The sequence below is a fragment of the Oryx dammah genome, unplaced genomic scaffold (genome assembly GCF_014754425.2).
Source record: "Oryx dammah isolate SB20612 unplaced genomic scaffold, SCBI_Odam_1.1 HiC_scaffold_9, whole genome shotgun sequence".
NCBI lineage: Eukaryota > Metazoa > Chordata > Mammalia > Artiodactyla > Bovidae > Oryx > Oryx dammah.
In genome coordinates, this window is record NW_024070193.1 from 10,750,341 (window position 1) to 10,765,776 (window position 15,436).

General features: G+C 51.2%; 1 protein-coding gene across 1 annotated transcript; it reads right to left on the bottom strand.

Moving 5' to 3' along the window:
* Positions 1-368: 368 nt before the first annotated feature.
* CISH (cytokine inducible SH2 containing protein) lies at positions 369-6,101 on the bottom strand. The gene is made up of 3 exons (XM_040247079.1): positions 5,706-6,101; positions 2,215-2,435; positions 369-1,974 (listed from the first exon to the last, which is right to left on the bottom strand). The coding sequence occupies exons 1-3, from the start codon at positions 5,723-5,725 to the stop codon at positions 1,451-1,453; spliced, it is 765 nt and encodes a 254-aa protein (XP_040103013.1). The 5' UTR covers positions 5,726-6,101; the 3' UTR covers positions 369-1,450.
* Positions 6,102-15,436: the final 9,335 nt, after the last annotated feature.

The window sequence follows — 15,436 nt, forward strand, 5'->3', positions numbered from 1 at the left end:
GCATCCAATACTTTGACCACATGATGCGAACAGCCGTGACTCACTGGAAAAGACCCTGATGCTGGGAAAGATTGAAGGCAGGAGGAGAAGAGGGTGACAGAGGATGAGATGGTGGGACGGCATCACCGACTCAGTGGGCATGGACTTGGACAAACCCTGGGAGATGGTGAGGGACAGGGAAGCCTGGTGTGCTGCAGTCCATGGGATCATGAAGAGTTGGACACCATTCGGTGACTGAATAACAATGACAACCCTCTCCACTCTTCACTGGGTGCCCTAGCAGGGCCGGCTCAGCCGGCTCAGGGCCTCTGCTGACCCAGATGTAAAGTGGGGGATACTGACAGTAAGATCGAGGGGGACAAATGGTATACGACTCAAAAAGGGCCCTTCTGAGAGCTCCATACATGAAAGGTACAATTTTATTGTCATTACAGAAAAAGCAGTGAAAATAAAAAGACTACCAAACTGTTTTAAGTAGTAATTATCTTATAAAGTCTCATCAGATATGCAGTTTCGTTCCCTCTCTTGTGTGAACGCACTTTCCTGGGCAGGAAGCAAACCCAGCAGAGCTGGAGCTGTGGCCCTCCAATGACCATGCCGCTCCCTGACCCGGCCCCCGACTCGGGCAGGGCCTGTGCCCCGGCGAGACCAGCTCTGTGCAGACAGGGCTCGGCCCTGGAGCGGGTGAGTGGCAGGCTCTGCTGGGCGCTAATACGTTGGCTCCATGTTCTTGTTTATTCACCCATCCTCCCAGAACAGGGCTGGAGGCCAAGGAGAAGGACTCCTTCTCAGGTGAATGGGTTAGTGCCAGGACATGCAGGACCACCTTGGGTCCAGCAGCGCATCTCAGGGTGGGAGGAACCAGAGAAGCTGGGGCCAGTCTGGGGCCTCTGGAGTGCTCAGGGCAGAGCGCTCATCCTGAGACCAACCCAGGGAGAATAAATAAATAAATACTATATAACTGTGCTGTCCCCCAGTTTGGTCTGTGCCCCTGCCCAGGGACTGTCACCATCAACCTCGGTTCCTCTGGCTGATATACCCCTGAGACAGAGGCTGGATAGCTGGAAGGAAGGGGCCCACCCCACCCTGTGGATGGAGAAACCAGGGTCGGCCAAGTCTACGCAGTTCAGGAGTCCGCAGCAGGTGAGTGGGGGACTGGGTCCAGCCCACAGGGTTGAGACAAGGTCCTGCCAGTGCCCTCTCTTTTGACACATATGGCCCACCACAACGGAGTCACATGGGAGCGGGGGGCGCTGGCCTCCAAGTCCTGTGACACTTCCCTTGACCCCTGACCCCCAGCCTTGTTCCTGCGGACCGTTCCTGGTCTAGCTGCCAGATGCGCACGGGCACCAGGATGACTGGAGGAGGGGTCGTGGGAGCCCAAGTCCAGCTGGGGCCCATGTCCCCTCCAGGGTCCAACTGGGTGAGGCCAGGCGGCTGCTCGGCCGGGTCAGAGCTGGAAGGGGTATTGTCGGAGGTAGTCAGCCATGCGCCGGGGCAGCGGCAGGCAGTCCACATCGGCCACCAGACGGTTGATGACGAGGCGGCACAGGTGCTGCAGGCTTCGGGCGCTGCTCCTGCGCACAAAGGGCTGCACCAGTTTTAGGTGAACGGCCGTGGCGGGCAGGGCTGGGTCACCAAGCGCGTCTTCCTTCGGGGTGGGCAGGGCCGGGGTGGCGGCAAGGTCGGGACTGTCACTCCGGGTGTCTGTGGCACAGGAGGCCACGTAGTGCTGGACCAGGCTCACCACATCTGGGAAGGCCAGGATGCGCGGCCTGGACAGGCAGTTGGAGTCCAGGCGGAAGCTGGAGTCGGCGTACTCAATGCGCACGTTGGTGGGCCCGCGGGTGGTCTTGACGGACAGTGTGAACAGGTAGCTGGGGTGGGTGCTGTCACGTACCAAGAAGGTGCCCTCTGGCATCTTCTGAAGGTGTTGCCGGGCCTCACTGGCTGTAATGGAACCCCAGTACCAGCCTAGGCAAGTGGACAGGAGAGGAACCAACTGGTCACAGTGGAAAGTAGCTGGGTGCACCAACCCAGGGCATGGCAGGGCTCAGCCTCTTCTCATCACCTCTCCCTGGGGAGGCTGGGAGCCTTCCCTCTGGTCAGACTCTTCTGGCCAAGGGCTTGCCTCTCAAATTAAACTCAACAGGCAGAGCTAATCTTTCCCAGTCAGACTTCCCAGGACAATTCCTCCTCCCTCCTCAGACTCACCAGATTCCCGAAGGTAGGAGAAGGTCTTGGCTATGCACAGCAGGTCCTCCTCGGGGTCCACCACCTTGGGCTCCCTCTCTGGCTGGCCTGGGGACTCCTCTACTGCCTCCTCCAGCAAGGCGCCAGCAGGCAAAGGCTGCATAACTGGTTGGGGCAGCTCCAGGGACCGGGCCCACAGGGGCCGCTGCCCAATCTGCTCCACGGCCAGCAAAGGACAAGGTCTAGAAGGAGGTGCGTGGGCAGTGAGTGGAGGCCCTGTGCTCTCTCCATTTCCAGAGATTCCCCTCTGCCCCAGACTGGCTACGTGACCTCTGGCGAGTCTATCTCACTGCGAGCCCCTGTTTCCCCTCTGCTCCGTCATGAGACTAGTATTCCACCTCCCACTTGTCAGCACAAAAGGCTCCCTTGATGACCTCCCCCACATATGAACCCCCTTCTGAAAGAGACTGTCCCACCCTCCTGCATTTATCAAAGAGCAATTATAGTTGGAGCCAGTATCCACGGGGAGATGGTTCCAGGAGATGGAACCTGTGGATGCTTGAGTCCCTTGTATGAATGGTGCAGCCCAATGAATACACGGGCCCTCTGTATCCCCAGGTTTCACATCTGCAGGGACAAAGAGCCATCTGTAATCTCTCTTCTGTTTTGTACCAACCAAATCCATAGATCATTCCCTGTAGGGTAGGCATCTCTAGTTCACAGTGGCCAGTTGGGGTTCCCACCATATAGACAGGATCCAGTGCAAAGAGGCCCCACAATGGTGCCCTCCTGGCGGAGGTGGCTGATTAAATGCATGGTCCTGGTTGAGCCAAGGAATGGGTCACATGCTACCTCCGCATGGACAACAGTGTCTGTCAGAGGGACCTTGGTCTACACTGGCCAGGCCTTAGAGGCTAGAATTATCTCCCCGAACAGGTCAGACTCCCATCCTGTTCTCTCCTCCTCCCAGCTGAGGGTCTGGGGTACGCAGTGGCCTCTAAAGGCACTAAGTTCCACCTCCCATAAATATGAGCTCCCACCAAAGGGCAGCGTACTCATCCCACATTCCAGATCCCACTCTGACAAGCCTGCCCTACCAGACACCGTGATCTTTAGCAAACACTGCTCTTCACTAGAGGTCCACTTCCCCACTGCCCCAGTGAGGGGTCATCCCAGCCCAGACACTGAGGGGTTGGGCCACACCATATTCTTAGATGACTAGAATTGGGTTGCTGAACCGGCCCCAGTCTGAGTAGTAGCTTCTCTATAAGGGAAGCCCACCCAGTGCAGTGATCCTGGGGGTTCTTGGGAATGAGCGGCATGGCCGCTCTTCCCGTGGAAGAGACTGCCAGTCCTTTCCCACTCGTCACAAAAGAAATCCTCGGATCTCAGTTCTGGGTCTGGTTCTCTGCCAGGCCTCAAGACATCAGGATCACATAACCTTGGCCCCTGCCCTAAAGGAGTGCTCGTAACCCAAAGTCATAAAAAAGCAAAGGATGTTACAGGGGAGTCAGGGTCAGCCTGCTCCTGAGCTGAGTCTCAGGCCAGAGGAAGGAGAAGCGGCGAAGGCACCGCAGGCTGAGATGACGACATCGGGAAACACTGCCAGGTATTGTTTACGCGGCAGGAAGAGGTAGGCAGGAGCTGGCGGCAGGAGCCAGGGAGAGGAACCAGATCTGACCATGTAAGTTATAGATGACTCTTAGACAATTTTAACAAATCAGAGGCCAGCAACTGCTCATGAGAAGAAGGGGCCATTAGACCCTGGCACACCATAGCCTGGTGACACTTCTTCACGCCCACTCTGGCTGCACTGCGGGAGCTCTGGACTCCCTCTAGAAGAGCTGGAGACCCAACCAACTGGCTGAGGGCCTCCCTGCTGGGACCCAGAGCTCAGCTCAGGCCAGGGAGCCTTCTAGGACTATAGAAGGTGGCTAGCCAGTCAGACCAGATAGAGTCTCTGGGGGTGGCCATGTCCAAACAGCTTAGCATACGTGGGTGTAGGGACCTCTAGGGATGATGATATGATATCTGGATGTGTGAGTGGCTATATTGGTCACCACAAGCTTCTGGTGAGTGACTATATATATCTGGGGAGGGGTGTGTCCACAGCTGTGTTATTGTGTCATGGTGGCGGTGATGGTTGTGGTGCTCCAGGTGTAGGAGGCCAGTATGGCTGCTGTGCAGCCCAGCCTGTGCATTCTGTTTGGGGACATAAACTAGTGAAGCAAACAGCCCTGAGCAGGTAGCCCTCAGCAAAGCTGACACCCCAAAACTACAGGTGGGAATTCCTGCTCCCCGGCTCAGGAGAGCACTAGCTGGTCTTGCTCCCTGACAAGACCACTGGCCTGATGCACTGATATTCCAAGGGGGCCTTCAGCTGGAGCAAAGTGAGAGAGTGTGGGACCCCAGAATTGGCTGGGGTCCTGTGAACCAAGGCAGAAGCGTGGGGGAAGGTGTTTGGGAGTCCCAAAGTGCAGAGAGGAGAAAGGGAGATGTTGGAGATGATCAGGGAGAAACTGAAGCATGTACAGTCTTCCTAGCACCTCCAGGTGCTGGAAACAGGACTGCTCAGAGCTGGGGGGCACTTCAGCCTTGCCTCACCTTCCACCCTTCCTCACTTGGTACCATACCAGTTTTGATAACAGCAGTCACTGGGCCACCTAGTTCTCTCTGGCTGTGGAGCACCCACTCACATCTCCTTTCACTCACCCTGGAGCTTCTGAGCTCCTGTCAGATGAGTTTGGAGAGCATCAGACCCTTGTTTGAAGGGGACGCTGAGGTTCTGGTCAGAAGGAATGTGTTAAGAATGCTCAGCTGAAGCCAAGACTGTCTTATAAACCCGCCCCCCACCCCCCACCCCCCCCCCCACCCCACCCCCCACTGCCGCAAGTTTTTGGGAAACTTGGAGAAGGGAGGCAGGAGCCAAGGCACTTCTCACATTGGGATCCCATATTGGACTGAGAGCAGGGATGAGGCCATTGTGAGGGGCTGCCTCAGACAAGACTGGGTCAAGCCTAGTCTCTTCCAAGAGCTGCTTGTTCAGCAGGTGCCAACCTGGATAGAGGTAAGGATCTCAGATTGGTTTCCCAAGAAGAGCCTAACTGCGAGCCTGAGGCAGGAGAGTGGATGGCAGGACAGAAAGGGGCAAGGGCTAGCCCATGGTCACAGTAGGTTATTGGGCCGGCAGGCCAGGGTAGAGCGCTCCCGATCCAGAACGGCTGGGCTAGTGAGCCACGTCTGGGAGGAGGCGCTGCCTGAAGCGTCCACCTTTTCCAGCCAGAACCCAAGCTTAGCTCATCCTGTGTTTCTCCTGTCGCCCGCTGACCCCCAGTTTCCGTACCCACAGTGCCAGTAGAGGTGGTGACGATGTTGTCACCTTTCTTTGTTATCACACTCCCGAGGTCTTTCTCCGACCAATCAAGCCCTCTTAATACTCGGTGGCTAGCACGAGGCCAGTTCGCCGCCGCGTCCCGGCGCGGAGCTGGGCTGGGGCAGAGAGCCGCGCTTACCCCTGAACGCAGAGGACCATGTCCCGGCAGCGGCAGCTGTTGCTCCGGAGCTGAGGCTCGGCCTGACGGCGGCGGGTGGAGTGAGCCAGTGGGCGCGGATCGCGCTCTCAGGGCAGGCTCCCGGGGTGCACGGGCGGCGGGCCGAGACTGAGAGGTGGCGTCGCGGGCGCGCCGGGAGGGCGCGGGGGGCGGGCCTGGAGGACAGGGCGGGGCGAACAGCCTAATCTTTTGTCCTCTGTGTCCCAGCCCTTCCCGGAAGCGACGTCTTCCTAGAACCGCCGGCTGTGCGGTCTGGCGGCGAGGGGTGCGGGTGGGGGGCGCCGGCTCCCTTAGTCTGGGGCTGAGGGCCGCTAAAGGAAACACCTTTGACAGATTTCCAAGAACTTTCCAGGAAAATGGGGCGGGGCCCTGCGCGCCGACCAGTCGCAGTGCAGGAGGTGGGGCCGAGTGGTCGGGGGGGCCAATTAGAGCGCTTGGATTCGAGGCTGACGTGAGCCAAGGGGGTTGGGCATGACTTAGAGACCAACTGGTGAAAACCAAGTTGAATAGGGCTAGGGAGAGGCCGGTGCTTTACCTACTTGAGCTCAGATTTCCTTCGGGGCACTCCGCTTCGTTAGCGACAGGCCCGCTTATCTCTGGATAGGACCGGTGGCAGCACGAGGGCGCGGCCACGGGTCTGTCCGCCCAGCTAGTGGCTCGTCCAAGGCGGTGCGCTGGTGTGCAGGCGCCCCCTGTGGGCTGCACTCGGACCCATGGACCCTGTGTGGGGAGGCGGGTGGCATGCGTTATGGTTTGGAGAGAAACATTAGGGGAAAAAAGGGATTCAGAGGGAGTATCCAGATCCGAGCAGGTTCACGGAGGTCAAGCCTGCGGCCACTGCAGCCAATAGGATCCAAGCGAGAAGGTTTCCCCTGGGAGTTGGGGAAGAAGGCACCATCCCCACCTTTGCACTCTGCGGGGCCATCCAGTCTCGGCCCTAAGCTGGCCTCTGGCCAGCCCTCCAATCAGGGAGGAAATGACTACCGACTTGAGGAGACAGGCAAGGATAAAGAGCCCCTAGCTCTCCCCACAGGACAGTTCAGATGTGTCTCTGGCTTGGTGGGCCCCATAAAAATATGGGAGAGAGACCTGGAGCTTCAAATCCCCAGCGATAAACTGAAGCTAGGGAATAAAAGTAGAGCGGAGGAACAGTGACAGCCTCTCCCATCTACACGGAGCACCTGGTACATGCGATCCTCAATAGCTAGTATTTCTCCCATTATTGCTGAGCCCCGGGGAACATGCCCCTACCATTGATCCTTTCCACCTTTTCCCATTCACTGGACTCACCGAGGAGCATCCTTAAAGGGGCTGCTCACATATCCTCGAAGCCCATGGGCCAGGAGATGAGAGAATTGGAGCAGTGGTAGGGTCCATCCCACCTTCCCAGTGTGTACCCCCCAAGTTCCCAGAAAAGAAGGTAAACTTCAGGTCCCCTAGCAGGGATGACAGGCTCCTGGCAGTGTCCAGAGGCAAAAATGGTAGTATCCTGGGCTTTCCCCAGGGCAGACAGGGCTGAATTTGTCCTGCCTGGGAGGGGATGGAAGACTGAGGGATCCAAAAGCAAAAGCCCATGAAGCAGGACATGACAAAAATAATTGGTTCACATGAGAAATGACTTCATGAAACTCACTTCTCATGCAACCCAAGTTCCTGAAGGGAACTTGAACTTCAGTGTAGCCCCACTTCAGTTCAGTTCAGTCACTTAGTCATGTCTGATTCTTTGCCAACCCATGGACTGCAGCACGCCAGGCTTTGCGGTCTATCACCAACTCCCGGAATTTGCTCAAACTCATGTCCATCAAGTCGGTGATGCCATCCAACCATCTCATCCTCTGTCGTCCTCTTCTCCTGCCTTCAATCTTGCCCAGCATCAGGGTCTTTTTAAATGAGTCAGTTCTTTGCATCAGGTGGCCAAAGTATTGGAGTTTCAGCTTCAGCATCAGTCCTTCCAATGAATATTCATGACTGATTTCCTTTAGGATGGACTGGTTGGATCTCCTTGCTGTCCAAAGGACTCTCAAGAGTCTTCTCCAACACCATAGTTCAAACATCAACTCTTCGGCGCTCAGCTTTTTTTATGGTCCAACTCTCACATCCATCAACCCACTCCAGTATTCTTGCCTGGAGAATACCATGGACGGAGAAGCCTGGTAGGCTACAGTCCACGGGGTCGCAAATAGTCGGACACGACTGAGCAACTTCACTTCACTTCACTTCACTCACATCCATACATGACCACTGGAAAAACCAAAGCTTTGACTAGATGGACCTTTGTTGGCAAGGTGATGTCTCTGTTTTTTAATATGCTGTCTAGGTTGGTCATAACTTTTCTTCCAAGGAGCAAGCGTCTTTAAATTTCCTGGCTGCAGTCACCATCTGCCGTGATTTTGGAGCTCCCCCAAAATAGTGTCTGTCAGTTTCCATCATTCCCCCATCTATTTGCCATGAAGTGATGGGACCAGATGCCATGATCTTAGTTTTCTGAATGTTGAGCTTTCAGCAACTTTTTAACTCTCCTCTTTCACTTTCATCAGGAGGCTCTTTAGTTCTTGTGGTGTCATCTGCATATCTGAGGTTAGTGACATTTCTTCCGGCAATCTTGATTTCAGCTTGTGCTTCATCCAGTCCAGCATTTCTCATGATGTACTCTGCATACAAGTTTAATAAGCAGGGTGAAAATATACAGACTTGATGTACTCCTTTCCTGATTTGGAACCAGTGTGTTGTTCCATGTCTAGTTCTAACTGTTGCTTCTTGACTTGCATACAGATTTCTCAGAAGGCAGGTCAGGTGGTCTGGTATTCCCATCTCTTTCAGAATTGTCCACAGCTTGTTGTGATCCACACAATCAAAGGCTTTGGCATAGTCAATAAAGCAGAAGTAGATGTTTTTCTGGAACTCTCTCGATTTTTCGATGATCCAGCGGATGTTGGCAATTTGATCTCTGGTTCCTCTGCCTTTTTCTAAATCTAGCTTGAACATCTGGAAGTTCACAGTTTACATACTATTGAAGCCTGGCTTGGAGAATTTTGAGCATAACTTTGCTAGCGTGTGAGATGAATGCAATGGTTTGGTAGTATGAACATGCTTTGGCATTGATTTTCTTTGGGATTGGAATAAAAACTGAACTTTTCCAGACCTGTGGCCACTGATGAATTTTCCAAATTTGCTGGCATATTGAGTGCAGCACTTTCACAGCATCATCTTTTAGTATTTGAAATTTAGTATTTGCAATAGCTAAACTGGAATTCCATCACTTCCACTTGGCTTCGCATTCCAGGAATGCATCTGGCTCTAGGTGAGTGATCACACCATCATGCTTATCCAGGTCATGAAGATCTTTTTCGTATAGTTCTTCTGTGTATTCTTGCCACCTCTTCTTAATATCTTCTGCTTCCATTATGTCCATAACATTTCTGTCCTTTATTGTGCCCATCTTTGCATAAAATATTCCCTTGGTATCTCTTAATTTTCATGAAGAGATCTCTAGTCTTTCCCATTCTATTGTTTTCCTCTGTTCTTTGCGTTGATCACTGAGGAAGGCTTTCTTATCTCTCCTTGCTATTCTTTGGAACTCTGCATTCAAATGGGTATATCTTTCCTTTCCTCCTTTGACTTTCACTTCTCTTCTTTTCACAGCTATTTGTAAGGCCTCCTCAGACAACCATTTTGCCTTTTTGCATTTCTTTTGCTTGGGGATGGTCTTGATCTCTGCTTCTTGTACAATTTCACAAACCTCCGTCCATAGTTCTTCAGGCACTCTGACTATTGGATCTAATCATTTGAACCTATTTGTCACTTCTCCTGTATAATCATAAGGGATTTGATTTAGGTCATACTGAATGATCTAATGGTTTTCCCTACTTTCTTCCATTTAAGTCTGAATTTGACAATAAGGAGTTCATGATCTGAGCCACAGTCAGCCCCTGGTCTTGTTTTTGCTGACTGTATAGAGCTTCTCCATCTTTGGCTGCAAAGAATATAATCAATCTGATTTCGGTATTAACCATCTGGTGATGTCCATGTGTAGTCTTTCTTCTCTTGTGTTGTTGGAAGAGAGTGTTTGCTATGACCAGTGCATTCTCTTGGCAAAACTCTATTAGCCTTTGCCCTGCTTCATTCTGTACTCCAAGGCCAAATTTGCCTGTTACTCCAGGTATTTATTGACTTTCTACTTCTGCATTCCAGTCCCCTATAATGAAAAGGACATCTTTTTTGGGTGTTAGTTCTAGAAGGTCTTATAGGTCTTCATAGAACTGTTCAACTTCAACTTCTTCAGCATTACTGGTCGGGGCATAGACTTGGATTACTGTGATATTGAATGGTTTGCCTTGGAAATAAACAGAAATCATTCTGTCATTTTTGAGACTGCATCCAACTACTGCATTTCGGACTGTTTTGTTGACTATGATGGCTACTCCATTTCTTCTAAGGGATTCTTGCCCACAGTAGTAGATATAATGGTCATCTGAGTTAAATTCACCCATTCCAGTCCATTTTAGTTCGCTAATTTCTAAAATGTCGATATTTACTCTTGCCATCTCTTGTTTGACCATTTCCAATTTGTCTTGATTCATGGACCTAACATTCCAGGTTCCTATGCAATATTGCTCTTTACAGCATCTGACTTTACTTCCATCACCAGTCACATCCACAGCTGGGTATTGTTTTTCTTTGGCTCCATCTCTTCATTTTTTCTGGAGTTATTTCTCCACGGATCTCCAGTAGCATATTGGGCATCTACTGACCTGGGGAGTTTATCTTTCAGTGTCCTATCTTTTTGCCTTCTCACACTGTTCATGGGATTCTCGAGGCAAGAATACTGAAGTGGTTTACCATTCCCTTCTCCAGTGGACCATGTTTTGCCAGAACTCTCCACCATGACCCATCCATCTTGGGTGGCCCCACACGGCATGGCTCATAGTTTCATTGAGTTAGACAAGGCTGTGGTCCATGTGATCAGATTGGTTAGTTTTCTGTGATTGTGGTTTTCATTCAGTCTGCCCTCTGATGGAGAAGGATAAGAGGTTTATGGAAGCTTCCTGATGGGAGAGACTGACTGAGAGGGAAACTGGGTCTTGTTCCATGCTCAGTAAATCTTTAATCCAATTTTCTGTTGATGGGCAGGGCTGTGTTCCTTCCTTGTTATTTGACCTGAGGCCAAACTACAGTGGAGGTTCAGTTCAGTTCAGTTCAGTTCAGTTCAGTTCAGTTCAGTCGCTCAGTCCGACAGTGGAGGTAATGAAGATGACGGCGACCTCCTTCAAAAGGTCCCATGCATGCACTGCTGCACTCAGGGTGCCCAGCCCCGCAGCAGGCCACCCCTGACCCTCGCCTCCGCTGGAGGCTCCTGGACACTCACGGGCGAGTCTGGGTCAGTCTCTTGTGGGGTCGCTGCTCTTTTCCCTCCTGAATAGGCCAGAAGCTGCTTGTCTGGGATGGGCATGGGTGTGGAGACCTCATTTACCACGTTGATGGCTGGGGCTCCTGGAAGAGCCCAGCATGGGGCCCTTGTGTAAGGTGCTGTTTCTCCAGTAGGAACTATGTGTTACCCCCCATTACTGTGAAGACAGAGGGGCTTCACAGCTTTGACCCTCAGTCTCCCTGGGTATACACCCAAAGCTCTCTGCCCCGAGACTACCCCTACCCTCTACCTGTGACTACTGTACTGAACGCTTACAATGTGCCAGGTGACCTCAGCTATTTCTAGCTCCATTTCATCGTCTAACTACTACATATTGTCTCTCTTTACAGGTGATGAAAATAAGGCACAGAGAGGTTAAAATATACCCTAGATCTCACAGGCCCAGCCCCCCGCCCCCACCCCTGTCCACCCCAACACACTTCCTGTCTAGCTCTTGTGACAAGCCAACTCCTAGGCATCCTTCAGGGTCCAACTTTCAGGTCCTCAGTGAAGCTTCCCTGCCTGCCTCCAGGCCAGTCAACACCAGAGCACTCCAGGGTCTCCTTGAAAGCGCCCCCTACAGAAATCAGTGATTGTGCAGTTCTGTGTGTAAACTCCAAGGGTTTTGCCCTCCAGCTGCCCTTTGTGAAGGGGGCTTTCTTGGTGGCTCAGATGGTAAAGAATCCGCCTGCAATTCAGGATACCTGGGTTCTATCCCTGGTGTCAGGAAGATCCCCTGCAGAAGGGAATGGGCACCCACTCCAGTGTCCTTGCCTAGAGAATTCCATGGACAGAGGAGCCTGGCAGGCTACAGTGCATGGCGTCACAAAGAGTTGAACACAGCGAAGTGACTAACACACACTTTTTGCCCCTTGTGAATCTGACAGCACCGTGTACCTCTGCTGCATTCTGGGAAGAGTGGTGTGCCTCTGTTTTGCCCCAGGTACCTGCCTGCCCCTGGTGTTGCGGGTCCCTCTGGCCATCTAATTATGACCCCTCCTGCCCTGTCTGCTGGGCCCACACTGCCACCCAGTGGCAGTGCCTCTCCTGTTTCACATGCCACATCTCCATGGATTCTTCTAGAAAAAACCCTCCCCTGCACCCTAGAGATTCTAGTTGCAGGATCTCTCTGCCCTTCCCCACCCAGAACAGTCACAAGTTGGGTCATGAGAACGCACAGCAGTGCCTTCCTCAAGTCAAACTTGTTTGATTTCTAAACTTTCCTGTGCGCAGCCTCTCCTCTCTCCAAAGAACAGTCCACACGCTGTGTGTGTGTGTGTGTGTTGGGGCAGAGGGGGTTCACCTGCCCACCCCCCCAACACCCGCAGGCACTCACTGGGCCCCATGGTCATGGTGAGTTATTCGAAAACCTCTCAGCCCCCATCCCCTTGGACATACAGTTTTCACGGAGGGCTGTGTGGCACAGTTTGCTACCTTGTACTGACCTGCTGGGCTTCCCTGGTGGCTTAGAGGTAAAAAAAAGTCTGCCTGTCAATGCAGGAGATGTGGGTTCAATCCCCGAGTCGGGAAGATCCCCTGGAGAAGGAAATGACAACCTACTCCAGTATTCTTGCCTGGGAAATTCCATGGACAGAGGAGCCTAGCAGGCTACAGCCTATGGAGTCGCAGAGAGTCAGACACAATGGACTAAAACAACAGCCCGCCTGCCCCGACCCAGCCATCCCAAATACTGAATCCTCCCATCAATGTGCAGGTGGCAGATGCTTGCTGGAATGTGAGCAGCGAGGGAAAAGTATGCATTCTGGCTCCCCCGAGTCAGCTGCAAAACATGTCTCTGATGAACCCATGTGGAGATTGTGTGTGCTGTGTACCCACTGGCTTTAGCATGGACACTGTGAAAGGAGAGGCATTGCCATTACCTACTTTTTACATTTCTGTATGGTTCGATTTTATTGTAACAAGCAAGTTTGCTTATGCAATTAAAATTTAATAGAGATTAATTTGAAAATACAGAAGTGTTAGAACAATTGTAATCTAACTCTAGTTTTTAGAAAATAAGAGAGCCCAGAGACCACAGCATGCAGAGATGCCCTTGGCTACAACAAGTAGCCAGCCTCCACCCTCAGCTCTCTGTTGTTCAGTCGCTAAGTTGTATCCATCACTTTGCGACCCCATGGACTGTAGCACCCAAGGCTTCTCTGTCCTTCCTGTCTCCCTGATTTTGCTCAGATTCATGTCCATTGAGTTGGTGATACTATCTAACCAACTCATCTTCTGCAACTCTCTTCTCCTTTTGCCTTCAATCTTTCCCAGCATCAGGGTATTTTCCAATGAGTTGGTTCTTTGCATCACGTGGCCAAAGTATTGCAATTTCACCATCAGCCCTTCCAATGAATATTCAGGGTTGATATCCTTTAGGATTGACTAGTTTGATCTCCTTGTTGTCCAAGGGACTCTCAAGAGTTTTCTCCAGCACCACAGTTCAAAGACATCAATTCTTCAGCCCCCAGCCTTCTTTATTGTCCAACTCTCACATCCATACATGACTGCTGGAAGAAACATAGGTCTGACTGTATAGATCTTTGTCAGCAAAGTAGTGTCTCTGCTTTTCAATATGCTGTCTAGGTTTGTCATAGCTTTCCTTCCAAGGAGCAAACATTTTTTAATTTCATGGCTGCTATCCCCATCCACAGTGATTTTGGAGCCCAAGAAAATAAAATCTGCCACTGTTTCTATTTTCCCCCCTTCTATTTGCCATGAAGTGATGGGACTAGATGCCATGATCTTAGTTTTTTGAATATTGAGTTTTAAGTAAGCCTTTTCACTCTCTTCTTCCACCCTCATCAAGAGGCTCTTTAGTTCCTCTTCACTTTCTGCCATTAGAGTAGAATCATCTACATATCTGAGGTGGTTGATATTTCTCTTGGCAGTCTTAATTCCAACTTGTGGTTCATCCAGCTCCACATTTCGCATGATGTACTCTACATAGAAGTTAAATAAGCAGGGTGACAATATACAGCCTTGTCGCACTTCTCGTTTTGAACCAGTCTGTTCCATTGTTCCATGTAAGGTTTTAACTGTTGCTTCTTGGTCTACGTACAGGATTTTCAGGAGACAGGTAAAGTGGTCTGGTATTCCCATCTCTTTACGAATTTTCCACAGTTTGTTGTGATCCACACAGTCAAAGGATTTTTTGTAGTCAATGAAGCAGAAGTAGATGTTTTTCTGGAATTTGGCAGTTTGATGTCTGTTTCCTCTGCCTTTTCTAAACCCAGGTTGTACATCTGGAAGTTCTCAGTTCACATACTGCTGAAGCCTACCTCGAAGGATTTTGAGCATAACCTATCTAGTATGTGAAACGAGTGCAATTGTCCAGTAGTTTGAACATTCATTGGCATTGCCTTTCTTTGGGATTGGAATTAAAACTGACTTTTTCCAGTCCTGTGGCCACAGCTGAGTTTTCCAAATTTGCTGACATATTGAGTGCAGCACTTTAAACAGCATCATATTTTAGAATTTGAAATAGCTCAACTGGCATTCCATCACCTCCACTAGCCTTGTTTGTAGTAATGATTAAAAAGCTGGCTTTAAACTCAACATTCAAAAAACTAAGATCATGATATCCGGTCCCATCACTTCATGACAAATAGATGGGGGGGAAATAGAAACAGTGGCAGATTTTATTTTCCTGGGCTCCAAAATCACTGCGGATGGTGACTGCAGCCATGAAATTAAAAGATGCAGGCCCAAAGATACTTCTGGATCCTTGGGTATACAGAGGAGATACTTTCAGGTGGGACAGAGGGCACAGTGGGACAGGTCCTGCCAGTGGCCTGTAGATGGCAGCAGAGGCCCACACAGAGATCCTGCCCCAATTCAACCCACCCTTCCCTGTTCCAAGTGAGCCACCTCCTTCTGGGTTGTGAGGTGAGAGAGAAGGGCAGGAGCAGTGCAGGCTTGTTCAAGGAGACAGCCACACACCCTGAAGCTCTAGTTGTTTCCTCTTACGAGCCCTCAGTTTCCTTATTTTTGAAGAGTTAACAGTCTGGTAAAAGAAACCCAAGTAAGATGGTAGGTGTTGCAAGAGGGCATCAGAGGGCAGACACACTGAAACCATACTCACAGAAAACTAGTCAATCTAATCACACTAGGGCCACAGCCTTGTCTAACTCAATGAAACTAAGCCATGCCCGCGGGGCAACCCAAGACGGGTGGGTCATGGTGGACAGGTCTGACAGAATGTGGTCCATTGGAGAAGGGAATGGCAAACCACTTCAGTATTCTTGCCTTGAGAATCCCATGAACAGTATAAAAAGGCAAAATG

Coding starts and splice junctions, on each gene's coding strand:
- CISH (XM_040247079.1), bottom strand. CDS start 5,725: ATGGTCCTCTGCGTTCAGGG. Junction 2,436..5,705: donor ATGGTCCTCTGCGTTCAGGG/GTAAGCGCGGCT, acceptor ACCTCCTTCTAG/ACCTTGTCCTTTGCTGGCCG. Junction 1,975..2,214: donor CTCCTACCTTCGGGAATCTG/GTGAGTCTGAGG, acceptor CCACTTGCCTAG/GCTGGTACTGGGGTTCCATT.